Source organism: Mustelus asterias, chromosome 6 (assembly GCF_964213995.1).
Source record: "Mustelus asterias chromosome 6, sMusAst1.hap1.1, whole genome shotgun sequence".
NCBI lineage: Eukaryota > Metazoa > Chordata > Chondrichthyes > Carcharhiniformes > Triakidae > Mustelus > Mustelus asterias.
The window spans coordinates 4,429,599-4,454,169 of NC_135806.1; the positions used below are offsets into that span (position 1 = coordinate 4,429,599).

The 24,571-nt window shown below is 46.3% G+C and overlaps 1 protein-coding gene across 2 annotated transcripts in view; it reads left to right on the plus strand.

Annotated features, from left to right (window-relative positions):
* pgm5 (phosphoglucomutase 5) overlaps positions 1-24,571 on the plus strand; it is a 127,192-nt gene that overhangs the window by 77,273 nt on the left and 25,348 nt on the right. For both annotated transcript variants that reach the window (XM_078214004.1, XM_078214005.1), the window contains one exon: positions 17,011-17,126. In XM_078214004.1, coding sequence (XP_078070130.1) covers positions 17,011-17,126 — 116 coding nt within the window. The remainder of the gene's footprint in view (positions 1-17,010; positions 17,127-24,571) is intronic.

Below are 24,571 nucleotides of genomic sequence, written 5' to 3' on the forward strand. Positions count from 1 at the left end.
GCTATGAATCTAACCAGCAAAGAGTTTACCCCAGATTCCCAATGGCTTCAATTTTCCTGGGATTGTTGGACATCACGTTCGGTCAATTGCTGCCTTGGTGTCAAGGGCACCCACTCAGCTTTGTTAAGCAACACAGATAAATCTAACTCATGGTACAGACTTTAATTGTGGAGTATTTTAAGGTTATGCCTTCCGATATAGCATTGGCTTGCAATTTAATACCAGGTTATTTTTACACTGAGCTAACAGTTGGTCCATTTTTGATCCAAACAGGCTACATAATGTGACCATTATCCGTTCCCGGGTCCAGAGAAATAGACGGCTTTGTTGTATCAGTGAATCTTCCAATTGGAATTTAATACCATTAAGCAAGCTCCCTCACACTGCCCTGAGTTAGAATGAGCTGCATGGGGCTGCAACTTCCAGCTTTGATGCTGTATGTGTACAGGGCAAACTGAACTTAGCAAGTGTATTTGCCGAGGTGTTACAATTAGCTTCAGTGCCCATGGGACGGGGGGTGTGTTAACCCAGATTCTTTCTGTGGATACTATTTTCCGCCTTTTGAGCCTACCGGGTCAGATACAAACAAGGTCGGGTGCAGCTGTGATGGTTTAGAATGATAGATATGACAGGAAAGAGAGAGGCAGCTGGTCTTACGAACCTGGCCCACACCACAATGCGCAGAGTGTCATGACGAACCACTCTGCGTAGCCCCCGCTCCCCACACCCACCCATCCATGCTGTCCTCCCCCATCCCACAACGCCTGCTCTCCCACTTTTATACACCGAGTTGTTATATTGTTATGACCTGGTGTGCAGTGGTGGTGGAAGCTGATTCCATAGTAACTTGCAAGAAGGGAATTAGATAAAGGAAAACATTTGCAGGGTGTTGGGGGGATGTAAGGGAGTGGGATTAATTGGGAAGCTCGTTCAAAGAGCCGACATCAACATGAAAAGAAATGTCTTCAACCAGAGGGTTGTGAATCCAAGAGAGTGGTGGATGCTCCGTCACTGAGTATATTTGAGATGAAGATTGAGAGATTTTTGGACATTTACTGAGTCGAGGGACAGGGCGGGAAAGTGGAGTTGATGTAGAAGAACAGCCAAGAACTTATTGATTGGTGGAGCAGTCTTGAGGGACCATTTAACCTACTCCTGCTCCAAATGCTATCTACATTGCTTGAACGATTGCACAATGTCTTCTGTCGGGAAATGGATACAAAAGTCTGAGGTCACGTACCAACCGACTCAAGAACAGCTTCTTCCCTGCTGCCGTCAGACTTTTGAATGGACCTACCTCGCACTAAGTTGATCTTTCTCTACACCCTAGCTATGACTGTCACACTACATTCTGCACCGTCTCCTTTCCTTCTCTATGAACGGTATGCTTTGTATAGCGCGCAAGAAACAACACTTTTCACTGTATACCAATACATGTGACAATAATAAATCAAATCAAATCAAAATGTTAATATGCGTTTATAGGGTCCTCAGGAATGTGAAATGTATCGGCGATACTTGGTGTCTGTGCCTTCAGTGCAAGTGACTTTCGGGTGAAAGGCATGCAGTGACGTGGAGAGAGGGCAGCGAAGGAGCGCCGTAGAGAGAAACAGGAACAGATTACAGCTCAACTGCGTCCAGCAATCTCGCCTCCTCACACCCCCCTCCCCCATTGCTGCATTTCACCAGTGAGATTATAAACTGGACGGAAACAAGAAACTTGCTTTTTTCCCAGTGGGAGTTTCTGAATGTCTGGCAAAGCAGTGTGAAGCCTAACCCTTTGCAGCAATAATAGTGTGGGTAGTGAGAGAATGCGAGTAATTAAGCTTCGACACTGCCAAAATACATCATAAAACTTTCAGGAAAATGCTACATCCTCCCCACACTGAATACTCCGCTTTTGTTAAAATCCTTACACCACATGGGAATTATATATATTCGTCTTGGAGATAGAACGCACAGTTTTGGGAACCTCTGTTACAACCTGTGTGCAGAAAACATGTAGAATAATTAATCTCTGTATGGTTTCATTATTAGTCAGGGGCTCATAAAGTATGCATGCAAAATCTAAGCAGAGCATAACAGATGATCTTAAAGGGGTGTTGCCTTTATTGAAAATGTGGCAAGCATTTTGTTTGTTTCCCAGTTGGGAAAACAAAGAAACATTTGCATTTCTGTAGCACCCTTCCTGATGTCAGGATGCCCCTGCTTTGCAGCTGATAGATTTGAAGAAGATTTCCGAATAATGTCGGAGATCCTGCTGTCATCGAAACACGGTGTCAGCTTTGGCCCCTCCCCGTCAGTATCAGCCAGGAGGCTGCAGATTTGAGTATCACACCCTGAAGCACAGAACCTGGGCTGATACTTTGATTTGATTTAATTTATTATTGTCACATGTATTAGTATACAATGAAAAGTATTGTTTCTTGCACGCTTTACAGACAAAGCATACCGTTCATAGAGAAGGAAAGGAGAGAGTGCAGAATGTAGTGTTACAGTCATAGCTAGGGTGTAAAGAATGATCAACTTAGTGCGGGGTAGGTCCATTCAAAAGTCTGACAGCAGCAGGGAAGAAGCTGTTCTTGAGTCGGTTGGTACGTGACCTCAGACTTTTGTATCTTCTTCCTGACGGAAGAAGGTGTAAGAGAGAATGTCTGGGGTGTGTGGGGTCCTTGATTATGCTGGCTGCTTTTCCGAGGCAGCGGGAAGTGTCGACAGAGTCAGTGGATGGGAGGTTGGTTTGCGTGATGGATTGGGCTACATTCACGACCTTTTGTAGTTCCTTGCGGTCTTGGGCAGAGCAGGAGCCATACCAAGCTGTGATACAACCAGAAAGAATTCTTTCTATGGTGCATCTGTAAAAGTTGGTGAGAGCCGTAGCTGACATGCCAAATTTCCTTAGTCTCGATGCGGCACTGACGGAGAGTTGCACAGTCGAACATGCCACCTTTCACAAACCAAGGTCCTATCTGCCTCCTGGTGTGGATGCTAATGATCCCATGACCCCATTTCAAAGAAGGGCAGGAGAATAATTCCCGGTGTCCTCAGAGAATATTTATCTCTCAACCAGGATCACTTGAATGGAAATCTGTTCATTTGACACAATTCTGCTTGCTGTGCACAAATTGGCTGCTATGTTTCCTGCATTACAACAATGACTACATTGTGAAGATGTGGAGATGCCGGCGTTGGACTGGGGTAAACACAGTAAGAAGTTTAACAACACCAGGTTAAAGTCCAACAGGTTTATTTGGTAGCAAAAGCCACACAAGCTTTCGAGGCTCTGAGCCCCTTCTTCAGGTGAGTGGGAATTCTGTTCACAAACAGAACTTATAAGACACAGACTCAATTTACATGAATAATGGTTGGAATGCGAATACTTACAACTAATCCAGTCTTTAAGAAACAAAACAATGGGAGTGGAGAGAGCATCAAGACAGGCTAAAAAGATGTGTATTGTCTCCAGACAAGACAGCCAGTGAAACTCTGCAGGTCCACGCAACTGTGGGAGTTACAAATAGTGTGACATAAATTCTGATTCTAGGATCGCATGATAAAGACTCAGGAGGAAAAAAGCAGAAATATTTATGTGAAATAGTGTGACATAAACCCAATATCCCGGTTGAGGCCGTCCTTGTGTGTGCGGAACCTGGCTATCAGTTTCTGCTCCGCGACTCTGCGCTGTCGTGTGTCGCGAAGGCCGCCTTGGAGAACGCTTACCCGAATATCAGAGGCCGAATGCCCGTGACCGCTGAAGTGCTCCCCAACAGGAAGAGAACAGTCTTGCCTGGTGATTGTCGAGCGGTGTTCATTCATCCGTTGTCGCAGCGTCTGCATAGTTTCCCCTATGTCGAGGGCATCCTGAAACCCATTGTACAAAGAACCCCCAGCTTTTGTCGCGACACGACGGACTTCCTACAGAAACTCGGCACACATGGAGCAGTTGAACCAGGAGCGCTCCTCGTCACAATGGATGTCTCAGCACTCTACACCAGCATCCCCCATGACGATGGCATTGCTGCAACGGCCTCAGTGCTCAGCGCCAACAACTGCCAGTTTCCAGATGCAATTTTACATCTCATCCGCTTCATCCTGGACCACAATATCTTCACCTTCAACAACCAGTTCTTCATCCAGACACACGGAACAGCCATGGGGACCAAATTTGCACCTCAATATGCCAACATCTTCATGCACAGGTTCGAACAAGACTTCTTCACCGCACGGGACCTTCAACCGGTGCTATACACTAGATACATCGATGACATTTTCTTCCTTTGGACTCATGGTGAACAATCACTGAAACAACTCTATGATGACATCAACAAGTTCCATCCCACCATCAGGCTCACCATAGACTACTCTCCGGAATCGGTTGCATTCTTGGACACGCGCATCTCCATTAAGGACGGTCACCTCAGCACCTCACTGTACCGCAAGCCCACGGATAACCTCACGATGCTCCACTTCTCCAGCTTCCACCCTAAACACGTTAAAGAAGCCATCCCCTACGGACAAGCCCTCCGTATACACAGGATCTGCTCGGATGAGGAGGATCGCAACAGACACCTCCAGACGCTGAAAGATGCCCTCATAAGAACAGGATATGGCGCTAGACTCATTGATCAACAGTTCCAACGCGCCACAGCGAAAAACCGCACCGACCTCCTCAGAAGACAAACACGGGACACAGTGGACAGAGTACCCTTCGTTGTCCAGTACTTCCCCGGAGCGGAGAAGCTACGGCATCTCCTCCGGAGCCTTCAACATGTCATTGATGAAGACGAACATCTCGCCAAGGCCATCCCCACACCCCCACTTCTTGCCTTCAAACAACCGCACAACCTCAAACAGACCATTGTCCGCAGCAAACTACCCAGCCTTCAGGAGAACAGTGACCAAGACACCACACAACCCTGCCACAGCAACCTCTGCAAGACGTGCCGGATCATCGACACAGATGCCATCATCTCACGTGAGAACACCATCCACCAGGTACACGGTACATACTCTTGCAACTCGGCCAACGTTGTCTACCTGATACGCTGCAAGAAAGGATGTCCCGAGGCATGGTACATTGGGGAAACTATGCAGACGCTGCGACAACGGATGAATGAACACCGCTCGACAATCACCAGGCAAGACTGTTCTCTTCCTGTTGGGGAGCACTTCAGCGGTCACGGGCATTCGGCCTCTGATATTCGGGTAAGCGTTCTCCAAGGCGGCCTTCGCGACACACGACAGCGCAGAGTCGCGGAGCAGAAACTGATAGCCAGGTTCCGCACACACAAGGACGGCCTCAACCGGGATATTGGGTTTATGTCACACTATTTCACATAAATATTTCTGCTTTTTTCCTCCTGAGTCTTTATCATGCGATCCTAGAATCAGAATTTATGTCACACTATTTGTAACTCCCACAGTTGCGTGGACCTGCAGAGTTTCACTGGCTGTCTTGTCTGGAGACAATACACATCTTTTTAGCCTGTCTTGATGCTCTCTCCACTCCCATTGTTTTGTTTCTTAAAGACTGGATTAGTTGTAAGTATTCGCATTCCAACCATTATTCATGTAAATTGAGTCTGTGTCTTATAAGTTCTGTTTGTGAACAGAATTCCCACTCACCTGAAGAAGGGGCTCAGAGCCTCGAAAGCTTGTGTGGCTTTTGCTACCAAATAAACCTGTTGGACTTTAACCTGGTGTTGTTAAACTTCTTACATTGTGAAGAACAGTACTTCAATAACCGTGTCGTATGCTGTTGGTTGGTTTAGCTCAGTTGATGGACGGTTGGTTTGTGATGCAAAGCGACGCCAGCAGTGCGGGTTCAATCCCTGTACCGGGTGGGGTTATTCATGGAAGTCCTGCCTCTCAACCTTGCCCCTCACCTGAGGTGTGGTGATCCTCAGGTTAAATCATCACCCTTTGAGGGGGAGAGCTGTCTAATCATCTGGGACTATGGTGACTTTACCTTTAGTGTGCTATATGAACGCAGTTTTTGTTCTCATTGGTCTTCTTCCATCCTGGTAGTCACATGATTGATGAGAAAGCCATGCACAAGTGAACGTATTTCTATGAGTGTCGTATTATAGATGATGGTTGGGCCACATTAATGAAAGTGTCAACTCAAACTTGCTCTTGGCACATTTCAACCTTTCTGTGAAAGATTCAAGTGCCTGTGAATTCCAGTCTTTATCACCTCATGAATCAAAATGAGCAAGCTCTGACATTGTTGCTATAACATTAGTGCAATATTCAGGTCCTTAATAAACAATATATAGACAATAGGAGAGGCCGACCTTACTGAGAGAGTGGGGAGAATGTGGAACTCACTACCACTGGGGCAAGGTAGAGTAACACTGATTTAATTTGATTTGATTTGATTTATTATTGTTACATGTATTAACATACAGTGAAAAGTATTGTTTCTTGCGCGCTATACAGACAAAACATACTGTTCATAGAGAAGGAAACGAGAGAGTGCAGAATGTAGTGTTACAGTCATAGCTAGGGTGTAGAGAAAGATCAGCTTAATGCAAGGTAAGTCCATTCAAAAGTCTGACAGCAGCAGAGGAGAAGCTGTTCTTGAGTCAGTTGGTACGTGACCTCAGACTTTTGTATAATTTTCTTGAAGGAAGAAGGTGGAAGAGAGAATGTCCGGGGTGCACGAGGTCCTTAATTATGCTGACTGCTTTGCCGAGGCAGCGGGAAGTGTAGACAGAGTCAGTGGATGGGAGGCTGGTTTGCGTGGTGGACTGGGCCACATTCACGATCTTTTGTAGTTTCTTGCAGTCTTGGGCAGAGCAGGAGCCATACCAAGCTGTGATACAACCAGGAAGAATGCTTTCTCTGGTGCATCTATAAAAGTTGGTGAGATGCCAAATTTTCTTAGTCTTCTGCGAAAGTAGAAGCGTTGGTGGGCTTTTGTAACTATAGTGTCGATATGGGGGGACCAAGACAGGTTATTGGTGATCTGGACACCTAAAAACTTGAAGCTCTCGACCCTTTCCACTTCATCCCCGTTGATGTAGACAGGGGCATGTTCTCCTTTATGCTTCCTGAAGTGAATGACTGGGATGGGAGATCACCTGGAAAACCCCAGTTAACCTCCTTTTACGATGGATAACATGGCTCTTTACGAGTATAAGTGGCCACCGGCTGATGGGGATGGGTAGACCAGACAACCCTGAACCCACTTCAGCACAAATAGCTGCTTGGATACAATAAGTACTCAGCCTATTCTGAGCAGCCAAATGAATGTGCCGTTTGATAACTTTCCACCAGTTGTTGGGACACAACAAACATCCCAAAGTTGCATCCATTTTGAAATAGAGTCACTGTTGTAATGAAGGAAATTCAGAAGCCAATTTGTGGACAGCAAGCTCCCACAAGTAGCAATGTGACATTGACCAGGTAATTTATTTTAGTGATGTTGATTGAAGGATAAAAATTACCCCCAGGACATGAGGGAAAACTATTGCACTCTTCCTCAAAAAGGTGCTATGGGATCCTTTAGAGAGCAAGATGTATTCTCAATGTGCTGGCCAACATTCATTCTTCAACAAAAACTATTGGCACACATTATCTGGACATCATCTCATATATTGCTGTGGGATCCTACTGTGTACATATTGGCTGCCTCATTTCCCTACAAAACTGTGAAGTCCTGCAAGGAATATCTTTAGTAAAAAGTGCTACATAAGTATGCTATATAAGTGCAATTTATTTCTCTCTCTCTGCCTCTATAAATATCTAACTCCCTCTCTCTATTGATACATATCTCTCTATCTTACGATCTTTCTCTCCATCTAAATATCTCTATATATTTCCCTCTCCCTCTCAGTCTTTCCCCCGCTATCTCTCTCTATCTTTTTCTTCTCCATCACCCTATACCTCAGTCTGACTCTCTCTCACGACCTATCTTTGCATATTTTTAAAATTTCTATATCCCTCTTCCCACGTCCCTTTGTCTCTCCCGATCTCTCTCTCTATCTTTCTCTCACTCTCTCTCTACACATCATTCTCTGTCCCTTTGTCTCTCTTTCCCTCAATCTGTCTACCTCTACCTCCCTCTATCTCCTCTCTCTCTATACCTCTTTCTACTTCTCTTTGCCTCTCCTGCAGGATGAACAAACCCCTCGCTACCATGCACGTAATAACAGTAACATAATCGTAATACAATAGCAATCAGAATTACAATCATTATCAACAACAAAAGCAAACTAATGGTCTTTCTCCCATCCATCTTAATTCAGCAGAACAAAAAACAAATGTCACAAACCTTGTGGGAGAATTGGGGGGGGGGGGGGGGGGTGCAGTGCGGGGGGGTGCGGGTGGGGCGGGGGGGTGTGGAGGACACGATTTCAGAATGAAGGGCCTCCAATTTAAGACGGTGATGAGGTATTTCTCCCCTCGGGGGGTTGTTAATCTTTGGAATTCTCTACCCCAGAGAGCAGTGGGGTCATTGGATACATTCAACTCAGAGTCAGACCAGCCTCCAATCCAATGACTCCATCTACACTTCTCCCTGCCTCGGCAAAGCAGCCAGCGTAATCAAGGACCCCACACACCCCGGACATTCTCTCTTCCACCTTCTTCCGTTGGGAAAAAGATATAAAAGTCTGAGGTCACGTACAAACCGACTCAAGAACAGCTTCTTCCCTGCTGCCATCAGACTTTTGAATGGACCGACCTCGCATTAAGTTGATCTTTCTCTCCACCCTAGCTGTGACTGTAGCACTACATTCAGCACCCTCTCCTTTCCTTCTCCCCTATGTACTCTATGAATGGTATGCTTTGTTTGTACAGCGCACAAGAAACAATACTTTTCACTGTATACTAATACGTGTGACAATAATAAATCAAATCAAAGATTTCTGAAGCAGGCGTGAGGAGCCGAATAGCCGACTCCTGCTCCTATCTTTTCTGATCTTACATTATCACTCTTGAGTCTATTTCAAGATACCCTTTCTAGAAGTTTCTAAAAATGTAGTAAGTTTAAGGAAAAATATATGTCAGATCATGGAAGAGATCCCTCCAGACTATGAATGATGAGGTGCTTCGAGTAATGAGAAATGGGAATAAGGAAGGAGTTAGGAGTCAGAATGAGCTGAAAGATTAAATTGTAGCTGTGGAAATGATCTTTTGGTGCTTACAAAAGTGCAGGACTGAATAAGTCTCAGAATTTTAGACTAATTTTAAGATGTTGGCTTGTGTCGATTTTTGTTCTGTCCTGTTACCTGCTTAAATGGCTTTAGAGCGAAGTTGAACCCCCAAGCTGGAGTCATTCCCTCTGTTGCGCTGTTCAGTTTTTAGAACCCTTGGGAATACTTCTCAGCTGTTTCTTATTACTTGGGGTTTGGTGAACTCCTGCAGTGGTGATGGACTTTGCAGGAAATCAATTATAAGCCTCACATATAATTACTCGCCAGAAGCAATAGCACTGCAACTCAACAAAATCCACAGAGACAGTCCAAGCAATTAGGAGAGAAAAGTGAGAACAGATACGACACGAGGAATTATTTCACCGTCAGGGTTCACTTTGACATGAGCTGGAAAAATGTGTTCTTTTTCCAAAGAACGGTGCTCATGGAATAATAAGATTGGGTTTATTTGAGCATAATCTGGAAATTGTGCAAACTCTGCTACCTATGTCCTGATTTTCACAATTATTCCACTCCAGACATCCCTAAATTTTATTTATTAGTCGTAAGTAAGGCTTACATTAACACTGCAATGAAGTTGCTGTTAAATTCCCCCCACATTTCGGCGCCTGTTCGGGTCAATGCACCTGACCAGCACGTCTTTCAGACTGTGGGAGGAAACCAGAGGAAACCCACGCAGACACGGGGAGAACGTGCAAACTCCACACAGACAGTGACCCAAGCCGGGAATCAAACCCAGGTCCCTGGCGCTGTGAGGCAGCAGTGCTAACCACTGTGCCACCGTGCCGCCCCAAAATTGCAAAATGCAACGTACACAAAGGCACCACTGAGATTCAAACTCAGGATCCTTCCTGTTGATTAGACAGGCGCTTTAACCAACTAAGCCACGGCACCAACGCAACATCACAGCTGCGAAGAATAGAATTGGAGCCAAACTTGACACATTTGTAAGAGCTTTTTTTACAGAGATGCCTGTCACAAACATGTATCTCCTGGCCCAACAACTCTAGTTTCAGTCTGTTCATATTTATAGAAGTACTAATGAATCCCCAATTAGTTCATAGCACTTGTGTACTATTAAGCACAGTGAATACATTTACTCATTACCCGACATGGTAGCACTGCTGCCTCCCAGTGCCAGAGACCCGGGTTCAATTCTCGATTGGGACGCTGTCACGTTCTCCCTGTATCTGTGTGGGTTTCCTCCGGGTGCTCTGGTTTCCTCCCACAGTCTGAAAGACGTGCTGGTTAGGGTGCATTGGCCGTGCTAAATTCTCCCTCAGTGTACCCGAACAAGCGCCGGAGTGCGGCGACTAGGGAATTTTCACAGTATCTTCATTGCAGTGTTAATGTAAACCTACTTGTGACTAATAAATAAACTTAAACTTACCCCTTGTGTTCCCCGACCTACATTGGCTGCTGATCTGGCAACATTTTAAAATTCTCATCCTGGTGTCTAAATTCTTCCACGATCTCAGCCTTCCCTCTCTCCGTAAGCTCCTCCAGCCCTGCAACCCTCCAACATCTCAGTGCTCCTCCAATCCTGGCCTTTTTAGAATCCCTAATTTCCTTCAAATGCCGCAACTTCAGCCGCTGCGAGAGCCTTAGCTCCTGAACTTCCTTTCTAGGCCTCTCCACTTCACTTTCCTTCTTTAGACGCTCCTTAAAAGACTACTTCTTTGTGCAAACATTTGGCCACCTTCCCCAATATCTCCCAATGTGGATGAGTGTCAAATCCTTGTCTGATAATGCTCCTGTGAAATACATGGAAGGTCATACAATGTTAAAGACACTTTACAAATGCAAGTTGTTTTTTTTTAAAAACTGGAAATCTACCTCACTTTTATCTGGCTAACATTTTTTGCTAATTCCTTTGTTATACAGCTTTAATTTAAACACCTTCCAAGCATTCCAATTTAATGAGACAAACAAGGACAGTAATTCAATTATTTCTTTATTTAACACTTCTAGTACCAACTCATTAACTCTTGACTGAACTTTAACTCTAACTGAACATCAACTTTCAACTGAACTTTAACTCTTAAACTGCACTTTAACTGAATGTCAATTTTAACTATTTAACTGAAAATAGATATTACCGAGTTTAAGAAAACCTTGGCCAAGAAATATCCTCGATGTAAGAACATAAGAAATAGGAGCAGGAGTGGGCCATCTAGCCCCTCGAGCCTGCCCCGCCATTCAATAAGATCATGGCTGATCTGAAGTGGATCAGTTCCACTTACCCGCCTGATCCCTATAACCCCTAATTCCCTTACCGATCAGGAATCCATCTATCCGTGATTTAAACATATTCAACGAGGTAGCCTCCACCACTTCAGTGGGCAGAGAATTCCAGAGATTCACCACCCTCTGAGAGAAGAAGTTCCTCCTCAATTCTGTCCTAAACTGACCCCCCTTTATTTTGAGGCTGTGCCCTCTAGTTCTAGCTTCCTTTCTAAGTGGAAAGAATCTCTCCACCTCTACCCTATCCAGCCCCTTCATTATCTTATAGGTCTCTATAAGATCCCCCCTCAGCCTCCTAAATTCCAAGGAGTACAAACCCAATCTGCTCAGTCTCTCCTCATAATCAACACCCCTCATCTCCGGTATCAACCTGGTGAACCTTCTCTGCACTCCCTCCAAGGCCAATATATCCTTCCGCAAATAAGGGGACCAATACTGCACACAGTATTCCAGCTGCAGCCTCACCAATGCCTTGTACAGATGCAGCAAGACATCTCTGCCTTTATATTCTATCCCCCTTGCGATATAGGCCAACATCCCATTTGCCTTCTTGATCACCTGTTGCACCTGCAGACTGGGTTTTTGCATCTCACGCACAAGGACCCCCAGGTCCCTTTGCACAGTAGCATGTTGTAATTTTTTTCCATTTAGATAATAATCCAATTTGCTATTATTTCCTCCAAAGTGAATAACCTCGCATGTCGAATCTATCTTCTTCTCTCTGAAGCATCCTTCAGGGTACAAGCTTGTTGCGATGGTTGTTCTCTTGGAGTTATCGCTGCTAAACGAAGAACTCACCCTTTTATCTATAATTCTCTACTTGCTTCTGGAAGATTCTCTGTCATCCAGCCAACTGTGTAACCAGAAATTGATCACATGGCTTGAACATCCAGTGAAATTACTTTTGAACGAAGCCATGATGCTTAGTTCATTTTACATGTCCCATACACAGCAGCCATAAATTGGAGCCACGGTATCTCGGTTAATGTGAACAACTTCCCTGATCTGACCAACGCAGGGGGCTTCAGGTCACAGCTCCCAGACCAGAGCCGCTTTACCACCTGCATCTGGTTTTAATCTATAAGTTGACCAAAATTCCCAGCATGCTTAGCTCTCAGCCAGAGTAGCCATTTTAAAGCCACTGTTGCCATTATTGTTAAATTATTGTTGTAGCCGTTCCTTCGCCATCCATATTTTATATCAGGTATTTGCATTGAAAACAAAAATAATGTCCTAATAGCTGAGAATTTGTGCTGGACATTAAGCAGACATAGAAGAAAGCATCGTGATTACCACAGTCCGATATGACACTGTCTACTTTTTATGGGCTTGGCTGAATAGTTGTAAAAATAAAGAATAGCAGACTTCTTTCCTACAATAAATACAACTAAATCAAGGTTTAGCTTCAGCCTGTAGGCTCAGTGTGAGCACACAGACTATTAAAGTGTGTGGGATCCTGGGCTTTATGGGATACACAAGGAAGGGAGTTATGTTAAACCTTTACAGATCATAGGCCCTCGCTGTATTGTGTTCAGTTTGATGCAGCACACTTTGGGAAGGATGTCACTCAAGGCATTGAAGAGGGTACAGAGGAATCATAGAATCATGAAAAGTGTACGGCACAGAAAGAGGCCGCTCGGCCCATCGCATCTGTGTTGGATGCAAAACGAGCCACCCGGCCTAACCCCATTTTCCAGCATTGGTCCCTGCAGGTTACTGAGCTGGAGGTGCGGATCCAGACATCTTTTGAATGAATTCCGGGTGTCAATTTCAGGCAACAAGTTCCAGACCCCCCCCCTCAGCCCCCTGGCTGAAAAATATTTTCCTCATCTCCCCCCTAATCCTTCTGCCAATCACTTTAAATCTACGCCCCCTTATCACTGATCTCTATATCAACCTAACCCGTACATCTTTGGACTGTGGGAGGAAACCGTGGCACAATGGTTAGCACTGCTACCTCACAGCGCCAGGGACCCGGGTTCAAATCCGACCTCGGGTCACTGTGTGGAGTTTGTACGTTCTCCCCGTGTCTGTGTGGGTTTCCTCTGGTTTCCTCCTACAGTCCAAAGATGTATGGGTTAGGTTGATTGGCCAGGCTAAATTGACCCTGGTGTTAGAGAGATTAGCAGGGCAAATATGTGCGGTTACAGGAATAGGGTCTGGATGGGTTTGTGGCTGGTACAGACTCGATGGGCCATATGGCCTCCTTCTGTACTGTTAGGGTTCTATGATCTAGGTATGATGGGCTGAATAACCTCTTTCTGTGCTGTACGATTCTATGATACATTTGCAGTTACCAATTAATTACTACATCCTTTCTCATTTCAAAAATAAATTGGTCTTCTATCGGCCAGATGCCATTTTCATCCCAGGAAGCAGATTCTCTCCTGCGCCAGTTGCCAATAGGTGCAGGAGAGGGTCGGTGGGAGAGGGTTCTTAACTGCTGCTTTCTCTGTTGAAACGGCTAGCCAGCCTTCTGTGACTGCAGGACCCAAACTTACAAAGAAAGGACCTGCATTTCTGTACTGCCTTTCACACTCTCTGCCACCTCCGTCTCCTATGTTGTTACCTCGAAATGCTCTGGACAAGAACTCCTTACCTCACCGATTCTCTGAGCGATTCCAGGAGATGTGAACGGTGACGTCGCCAAGTGTGTACTTCAAACAACATTAACCACTTGGATAAAACTGAGCTTTTGTGTTTCACATTTAAAAAAAAATACAATTGAGATTCAAGCGGTCCGATGGGAATGATGTTGCAATATGTAATTTACCCCTCTCTCTGCAGGAACCCTCCGCTTAAAATTAAATCCAGAGATTTCATTCATGACTTTTTGAAGGACGTCTAAACAGAATAAAAGAAAACAGATTTTGGTCCTGTTTCCTTAGAGACAGGAGCCTGGGGAAGATTATTTCGCTTTAGTCCTTGTGATTTATTGAAAGATAAAGTGAACCTTCCTTTTATACCTATACCTCAAGTAAGAAAGGGCCTCACATTTCCTTAATTTCCTCCCAGAATGGTTTAACTTGATATATAAGTACTGTGTTCAATTTATATCTTATTTTATGCAAGGAATATTAGAACATAAGAAGAAAGAGCTGGAGTTGACCATTTGGATCTCTGAGACCACTCTGCCAATTTAGATCTCATTTGATTTTTTACTTCAATTCCACCTTCCTACACTATCCCAGTATGCCTTGATTCCATTAGTATCTAAAAATCTATCAATGTCTTTAATATTCTCAGTGAAATAGCATCCAAAGCTCTCTGGGGCGGAGAATTCCAAAGATTCCCAACCCATTTGAGTGGATACATTTCTTCTCATCTCAGTCCAAAGTGGTCGAGTCCTTATTCTGAGTCTGTGATCCTGTGTTCTAGACTACCCCAGCCCGGGGGGGGGGGGGGGGGGGGGGGGGGGACTCTTTCTCAGCGTGTATTCTGTCGAGCCCCTTCAGAATTTTTCAATGCGATCACCTCTCTTTCTTCTCAACTCGAGAGAATATAGTGCTAGGCCACTCAATCTTTCCTCATAAGACAATCGCCTCATTTTGGGAACAAGGCTAGTGATCCTTCATTGCACTTCCTCCAGGGCGTAAAGAAATGGGAGGGCGGTTTTCCAGCCTCGCCGCACCTGGTGCAAATCACACCGATCCTGGAAAATAGCATGTGGAACGCTCCGGTTTACTCACCGTTAACTTTTTGGGAAAATTGCAGCCATTCTTCCTGACCTCACCCTTGAACGACCTGGCTTTAATTTTAAGGTTCTGATCTCTGGTTCTGGACTTCCACAGTAAGAAGTCTCACAGCACCAGGTTAAAGTGGTTGGACTTTAACCTGGTGTTGTGAGACTTCTTACTGTGTTTACCCCAGTCCAACGCCAGCATCTCCACATCTGGACTTCCACACCAGAGGAAATAATTTCGCTTGATCGACCCCATCAAATCCTTCAATCGCCCCTTCAACACCTCAATAAGATCATCGCTTAGCCTCCTTTACTTAAGGAGGCTAAGCGTTCCTCGTAATTTAACCCTTTTAGCCCTGGTATCATTCTTGGTGAATCTGCACTGCACTCTCTACAGCAGTGGTTCCCAAAGGGTGCGGCGCGCCACACTGGTGCAGTGAGAGAGGATGGCAAGTGTGGCGGGAAGATTCAAGGACAATCAAAGAAACATTTAAACATGGTTTAAACAAGCATTGTTTTATACTTTCTGGATGTCCCATGATCATATTATAAAGTAGTTGTGTTCTATGTTATGAATCAAGCACTGCTAGGAGTTGTTTTTTTTTAAAATGTATTTCTTATCAATAAAAGATTCGGTGTGGCACGAGCAAATTTTTATTCCGAAAGTGCGGCCCAGTGAAAAAAGTTTGGGAACCACTGCTCTACAGGGTCAATATATCCTTCTTGAAATGTGGTATCTGATGCTAAACACAGTGCTTTACGTCCAGTGGAGAGAGAGAGTGAGTTGTACATCTGTACCATGGTAACCCCAGCATATCAGCCAGTGCGCAGTGTGAGGACAGGCAGGGTAAATTTACCCTGTAGTACTTCAGTTGATGATATGAAACATAACCACATGTTCCAGACATGGAAAGTTTAAGCGATTGTTGTGGGAAGGCACAGTGGCACAGTGGTTAGCACTGCTCCCTCACAGCGCCAGGGACCCAGATTCAATTCCAGCCTTGGTCACTGTGTGGAGTTTGCATGTCCTCCCTGTGTCTGCATAGGTTTCCTCCGGGTGCTCCGATTTCCTCCCACAGCCCAAAGATGTGCAGGTTAGGTTGATTGGCCATGCTAAATTCTCCCTTAGTGTTAGGGGGATTAACAGGGCAAATACATGGGGTTATGGGAATAGGGCCTGGGTCGGATTATTGTTAGTGCAGGCTCAATGGGCCGAATGGCCTCTGTGATGCCAGAAGGAAAACACCCCGGTCCAGAACGTGTCTGGAATAACGTGGCGTGCTAAAGTTAGGACGTGCCTGGGGCTGCTTCCGGGGTTCGGGATTGGAGCCGCCAGTGACCCTTGGCCCCTGGAACACCACAGCAATGGGTGAGGGGCGAAGCTATCAGGTGGACCTTCCAGCTTCTGTGTCTTCGAGGAGGTTCACTTCCTCTCTTCAGTGGTGGATCTGTGATGTCAGGCGCCTTTTCAGTTTGGTACCCATAATATTTGGTACATTTGTATATGTAATTAATTATGTCAGGGTCGTAAGACATGGCGTGGTTCCCCATCAGCCTGCTCAGCGGGAAGCACTTCCTGTTCCTATCCACAACCCCCGCACTCCCCCAGCCCCTCTCCAACAGTACTTATTCCTGATGGGAGAATTCCACCCCGGTTTCTATCGATTATGGGTGAGGGATAAATAATTGGTCAGGACTCTGGCAGAATATTCCCCGGTTATTCTTCAGAGGAGATTTTTTTTAAGCCCATCTGATGGGACCTCAGTTTAACCTCTCATTCAGAGGTTAGCGCCTTGGGCAGTGCTGCACTCTCCCGGCAAAGCACAAGCAGTGTCAGCGTCGATTTTCTGGAGTGGAATGAAACCTACAAGATGTCATTCAGTCGATTTGCTTCAACAAAATGCCGCTGTTTTACTTTCACAGGGTGGGGAAAGTCATGAAGATCCCAGTTTATGAAACGCCGACAGGCTGGAAGTTCTTTGGGAATTTGATGGACGCCGGGAAGTGTTCCCTTTGCGGAGAGGAGAGCTTTGGTACAGGTAACGGACTCACCCTCAGCTTTTGTACGAAACTCATTTCCACAAACGAGATGCACTTAAGGGGAAAGTAGGGCTGGGATTTTCCAGCCCTTTCCACCGGTGAGGTCTTCCGGTCCTGCTAAAGGCAAACCACATCCCCCTCCCTCCCCTCAACCCCATCACAGTGGCCTGGCCAGTGAGCAGCGCAAATGGGCACTGGCTGCTGGCAGGAGTTTGCCATCCTACCAAAGTCAATGGCAATTGCTTGGCTCACCCAGCCCACGGTCAGGAAACCTGCGGTGGGAGGTTGCCTTCAGCAGGACTGAAGATTCAGCCGGTGGGAAACGCAAGAAAATCCCACCCGTAGAGTGGATAAATCTGGTTGAAAACTGGCATCTGCAGTGTCAGGGACCACAGGAGGAGGCCGAGATTCATCATCCACTCAACACTTTGATTTGAAGATGGTTACAAATGCTTCAGCCTTGACTTTGACACTGATGTACTGGCCTTCTCTTTCACTGAGGATGGGGATATTCATGGAGCCTCTTCCTCCACTGAGTTGTTTAATTGTCAACCTCTATTCATGGCTGGTCTGTGGTAGAACTGACAAAGAACACCAAAGAACAAAGAAAATTCCAGCACAGGAACAGGCCCTTCGGCCCTCCAAGCCTGCACCGACCATGCTGCCCGACTGAACTAAAACCCCCTACCCTTCCGGGGACCATATCCCTCTATTCCCATCCTATTCATGGATTTGTCCAGACGCCCCTTAAAATTCACTATAGTATCTGCTTCCACTACCTCCCCAGACAGCGAGCTCCAGGCACCCACCACCCTCTGTGTAAAAAACTTGCCTCGTACATCTCCTTTAAACCTTGCTCCTTGCATCATGAATCTCTGCCCCCTAGTAATTGACTCTTCCGCCCTGGGAAAAAGCTCCTGACTATCCACACTGTCCATGCCCCTCATGATCATGTAGACTTCTATCAGGTCTCCCCTCAACCTCCGTCGTTCCAGTGAGAACAAACCAATTTCTCCAATCTCTTCTCCGACATCACCTGTGAACGCGCCTAGCTCTGATTTTAAGGCATTTCCTCCTAGTCCCAGACCAGTGGAAATAGTCTGTCTATATCTCCCCTAACAAATCCCTAAACACTAAAATTAAAACTTCAGTTAGATCACCTTTCAATCTTCTATACCCAATGGAATGCAAGCCCCGTCAATGCAACCTGTCCCAATAATCTAATCCTTTTAACCGCAGTATCATTCTGGTGAACCAGCCCTCCCAGGTCAATATTGTTGAGGTTGTCTAAAGATACAAAATAGTTCCTCATCCTTTCAGATGAGGCTACTTTTATTCTCCCTTAGGTGCATTGGCCATGCTAAATTCACCCTCAGTGTACCCCCCAGTGTCGCTGGAGTTGGCGACTAGGGGAATTTCACTGTAACTTCATTTAGTGTTAATGTAAGTCTACTTGTGACACTAATAAATAAACTTTAAAGGATCCCGTTTCGCCAAAGCCTGCTTCGGTCAAATGAGCTTGCAACCATAAATACATTTAAGTATTATACCGCTGCCAATAGTTTTAATTTGGCAAATAGGTGTGGCATGGTGGCATAGTGGTTAGCACTGCTGCCTCACAGTGCCAGGGACCTGGATTCGATTCCCGGCTTGGGTCACTGTCTGTGTGGAGTTTACACATTCTCCCCGTGTCTGCGTGGGTTTCCTCCAGGTGCCCTGGTTTCCTCTCACAGTCCAAAGATGTGCGGATTAGGTTAATTGGCCATGCTAAATTGACCCTAGTGTCAGGGGAATTAGCAGGGTAAATATGTGGGGTTATGGGAGTAGGGTCTGGGTGGGATTGTGGTCCGTGCAGACTCGATGGGCTGACTGGTCCCCTTCTATGCTGTGGGGATTCTAGAATCCCTGCAGTGCAGAACAGGAGGAATGTGCAAACTCCACACAGTCACCTGGGGTCGGAATCAAACCCGGGTTCCTGGCGCTGTGAGACAGCAGTGCTAACCACTGTGTCACCCGGCAGAGGAGGTGCTTTTGTTGCGGGGGGGAGACAGTCAGTATGAGGGTTGGCTGTGCTAAATAGTTTGCTAAGCTTTATCCCGTGTGATTGGCCCACACGTAACATTTACTAACTTCACCGGGTAAACCTGCCTCGTTTGAAAGATCAGTCTCGCTACTACAGCCACGTGTGATCACATAGGCCCTTTAACGCTGCGAAACGTTCGAAAGTGATCCCAGGAGAGTTATTACCTAAACAATTGCCCAACGTAAGGAGATATTAGGACAGGTAACCGAAAAGCCTGGTCGAAGAGATAGGTTTTAAGGAGCGTCGTAAAGATGGATTGAAAGGTGGAGGGATTCTTGGGAGGGAATTGGCACAGCAGCCAATGCGAATCTTAAAATCAAGACACTGTCAGTTAGGTCAGTAAGGATTGCCTTGCCCCTGAAATTGGAATGAATGTCGTTTACCATCTTCAGATTTCAATTGTAAACTTAGGGCCTGATTTTACCAAAACTTCGGGCCCGAAATCGCGGTAAAGTAGGCCGTCAGGCCTACACCGCGATCTGCACCCGATTCCGAGCAGATCGCGGCTTTACCGACACCCAATTTGGGCGCGGGCGAATCGGGCGGCCCGACGATTTAAATGCATTTGCATGCATTTAAATCGACTTAATGAACCGTGCGCCCAACTCTACCGCCAAATCCCACTTTACCGTCTTCTGGCACGATCCGTGTCCGCGCTGTTACCGACCTGCAAAATAAAAGTCTGAAGTCGCCGCTGCAGCCTCCGAAGAGCGGGGTCAGAGACTGCAACGGCTCCCTGACCCAGGTCATCCTCTGGTCGGGGCGGGAGGAGGAGAGGGGGTGTGACGTCTCATCCCCTGGGGGGGGAGGTGGGAGGGGAGAGGGTGTGACCGATCATCCCCTGGGGGGGGGGCGGGGAGGAGAGGGGGTGTGACGTCTCATCCTCTGGTCGGGGGGGTTCCGCTGCCTGTCTGCGGCCAATCCCACCTGGCACCATCACTGGGACACTACCAGCCACAGATTACTCTTCCCTGCAGGTGCGAGAGGCGGCACGGGCGGCACGGTAGCACAGTGGTTAGGACTGCTGCTTCACAGCTCCAGGGTCCCGGGTTCGATTCCCGGCTCGGGTCACTGTCTGTGTGGAGTTTGCACATTCTCCTCATGTCTGCGTGGGTTTCCTCCGGGTGCTCCGGTTTCCTCCCACAGTCCAAAGATGTGCGGGTTAGGTTGATTGGCCAGGTTAAAAATTGCCCCTTAGAATCCTAAGCTGCGTAGGTTAGAGGGATTAGTGGGTAAAATATGTGGGGGTAGGGCCTGGGTGGGATTGTGGTCGGTGCAGACTCGATGGGCCGAATGGCCTCCTTCTGCACTGTAGGGTTTCTATGATTTCTATGAGAGAGAGGGAGAGATGGCTGTGGCTGGTAGTGAACCAGTGATGGTGCCCGGAGGGATCGACCGCAGACAGGCAGCGGAACCCCCCCCGACCAGAGGATGATCGGTCACACCCCCTCTCCCCCCCCCCCCAGGGAATGAGACGTCACACCCCCTCTCCTCTACCCCCCCCCCAGGGGATGATCGGTCACACCTCCCCCCCCCCCACCCCACCCGCCTCCTGACCAGAGAATGAACGTCAGAGAGCCGCTCTCTCCGCTTTTTGTTTCGAGCCCGAGTGCGCTGTCAGATTTTTTTCGAACTGCGCATGCGCAGTTCAGAGCTCTGATTGGTCCGCCAGTGCTAAGCCCCGTCCACTGCGCGGATGAGGCCGGAGCCGGCAAAACGTGTATGGGCGCGCTGGAAAGAGGATTCCAGGCGCGGATCTATTTGATGCCCAGATTCGGCACTTCGACTCAAAATTCCCCCCTTAGTGTCAGATTTTGCATGGATAGAATGGGTTTAAATTGATGAAACAGGTTTTTAGCAGAATAGATTTAGCCCATTAGAGATTGTCCTGATTCACCAGCCTGTTCCTGTTTGTGAATGAAATGTGTTGAGGTGTATTTTTAATATCGGAAAATATTGAATTAAATGGAATATAAGGGAGTCACGTCAAATATCCTGAGAATAATTCACTCACAGCTGAACAGTCCGGGTCTGAGATTTATCCAGATGTTTGCAACATCTCTAAGGAACACTGCCTGAACCAGATGTTGAACAATAACAAAGGAATGCCTTTGCATGCCCTGATAATCCACCCGCGTTAGACTGCAGATTCAACATGTTCATTTTGTAACAATCTAAAGCAGGCAGCACCTTTTAGCGGGTGAATCGTAACGACAAGAGAATTTTACCCAGGAATTCACGTGCGCAGATTTTGGTGATAAAGTTAGTGCCAGATGATGATATTCTTCATTATATGCTCAAGACCCTGTCTGCTCTCTCAGCTGGACATCAGAGACACCATGGTCAGGGCGGCACGGTGGCACAGTGGTTAGCACTGCTACCTCACAGCACCAGGGACCCGGGTTCAATTCCGGCTTTGGGTGACTGCGTGGAGTTTGCATGGTCTCCCTGTGTCTGCGTGGGTTTCCTCCGGGTGCTCCGGTTTCCTCCCACAGTCCAAAGATGTGCGGGTTAGGTTGAGTGGCCATGCTAAATTGCCCCTTGGTGTCCAAAGATGTATAGTTTAGGGGAAATAACGGGGTAATTATGTGGGGCCACGGGAAGAGGGCCTGGGTAAGATGCTCTGTTGGAGAGTTGGTGCAGATCAAATGGGCTGAATGGCCGTCTTCTGCACCATAGGGCTTCTATATTGAAGAAGAACAAGGGAGATCTCCCAGGTGTCCGAAACTAATATTATCCCTCAATTGATATGACTAAGAAAACAGATTCCCTGCTTGTTAGCTTGTCGCTGTGGGAACATGTTGTGCAGAAATTGGCTGCTACTTTCCCCAACAGTGACTGCATTTCATTGGCTGTAAAGTTCATGGGCACATCCTGAGATTGTGAAAGAGGCTGTAGAAATGCAATTTTTTATCTTGTTGTACTAAATGGTAAAACCTTCAACCGACATAATGATGCCGAGTTTCAGATACATGACTCAATGTGCGAGGGCAAATTGGAAAAAGTCTAACTAAAATATCAACATCTTTTTCAGCTGTTCAGAGGTTATGAGTATCACTGACAATTTCCAACATTTTTTTGTTCATATCTATCCATCTGGATGACTTGCTGGGCCACTATGCCACGGTGGCACAGTGGTTAGCACTGCTGCCTCACAGCACCAGAGACCTGGGTTCAATTCCGGCCTTGGGTCACTGTCTGTGTGGAGTTTGCACATTCTCCCCGTGTCTGCGTGGGTTTCCTCCAGGTGCTCCGGTTTCCTCCCACAGTCCAAAGATGTGCAAGTTAGGTGGTTTGGCCATGCTAAATGTCTCGGGTTACGGGGATAGGGCGGGGAGGTGGGCCTGGGTAAGATGCTCTTCTGGACAGGGTCAGTGAAGATCTGATGGGCTGAATGGCCTCCTTCTGCACTATAAGGATTCTATGAATTTCAGAGGGCAGCTAAGAGTCAATCACATTGCTGTGGGTGGGATCACTGTGAAGCTTTGAGGAATTGTGATGACTTTTGGCCCAGAAGTCATAAAATGAGGATAATCTGTAATTTCTCTCAAATGTCTGCAGGATCAGTAAATGTTCTTAAGAACTTTGAAAATGGTTTGCTTAAATCGTAAAGGAACCAATTGTAATTTTCTTGGATGATAAGAAATTCTGCTCCACATGTCTCGGTGACCTTTGACCTAGAAGCAGTGCCAAAATGAAAGGAAATTAAGTTCCAGAAGCCATTTGGCTGGTGGGCACAAAGGAGAGCTGCAGACTCAAAGGAGAGTTGCAGACTCAATGGAGAACTGCAGACTCAATGGAGAGCTGCAGACTCAATGGAGAGCTGCAGACTCAATGGAGAGCTGCAGACTCAATGGAGAGCTGCAGACTCAATGGAGAGCTGCAGACTCAATGGAGAGCTGCAGACTCAATGGAGAGCTGCAGACTCAATGGAGAGCTGCAGACTCAATGGAGAGCTGCAAGAACATAACTGGAGAGTGAAGATGACTAATGCATGAATGCATATAGAGAAGACGGACAAATAAGCTACTGCTGTAAAGAAGATAGGAGAGATGGGGAGGAAGGCAATCAGCACACAGATGGAGACACAAAGAGAAAGTAGCCAGAGAGGAAGAGAAATGCCCTGCATTCTTCTGAGGAGAAGAAGCAAATCTCTCTCAGGAAGAGGTCAGTGTTACTGTTTGGCAGAAATGGAGGCAGGAGCTCTTGGAGGCACTTTGCAAGCTGGTTCTCCTGATCTCCCAATGCACTATGTAAAGTAGTGCAGGTAAAATTGCCCCCATTGTTTCCATTGGGTGTTGCAAACATCACCCAATTGTGCGATTATGTGACATTTACACTTTTAACTGGAAATTGATCAAAGGCAGGGACTTTGGCTGATTTTAATGCTTTTTCTCCAATTGGAGAAGTATGCCTGTGTGCAGTAGATTCCTTAGTTATTTCAGGACAACATGGAAAATGGTGCAGGATTAGTCAAAATGCAATTCTGAATACATTACAAAAGTTGAAACATTCTCTTTTGTTGCTACTCATACGCTGTAAAAAGATGATAAGAGATTTTGTTGGGTAAGATCGCCTCTAATATCTTGGATGAGAATTCTGACAACACAGAGGAGCAGTGGGGGGGGGGAGGGGGTGGTTGAGAGAAGTAGTGGACAGGTAGATCTCGGTGACGCCACATGGAAGTTGACCTCACGTCTAGGAGTTGTGTGTTCCTTGAACAACAACAGCAATTTGCATTTATGTAGCACCTTTTAATGGAGTGACACACTCCAAGACACTTTGTAGGGGCATCATGAACAGTGAGCCAACGAGGAGACATTAGGATAGGTGACAAGAAGAGCTTGGTCAAAGAGTTAGGTTTGAAGGAGCGGAGAGAGAGAGAGAGAGTGGTGGAGATGGTTAGGGAGGGTATTCCTGAATTTGGGCTTAGGATGGTTAAAACAAGGCTCAAACAAGATTAAAATCAGAGATTGGTGCTAACCTGAATCAATGAAGTAATACAATCTTAATTCGAGTTTTTTAACAGAAAGTGTTTTGCTTTTGCCATGCAGGGCCAGTGTTAGAATTGCTGTTGAACAGACATATAAAAGCCTAATATAAATATTTGTGTTGTGCTCATTTAGCACAATCACTTTTGCAAACCTTGACACCTTTCTGACAGTTTAAAAGCATTTCTTCAAAGTCTTCTGCTATAAAAGGATGAAATAGTCTCCTCATGAAGCACTGGGGGTGTTGCATTACTGAGGACATCCTGGCTACCAGCCAGCAGCTTCACAATTTAGTTCAAAATTGCTTCCATTTTTGTCAGAATACGCAGCTCGCCGGTTTTGCAAATAGCAAGTTACTGATGTCACGATT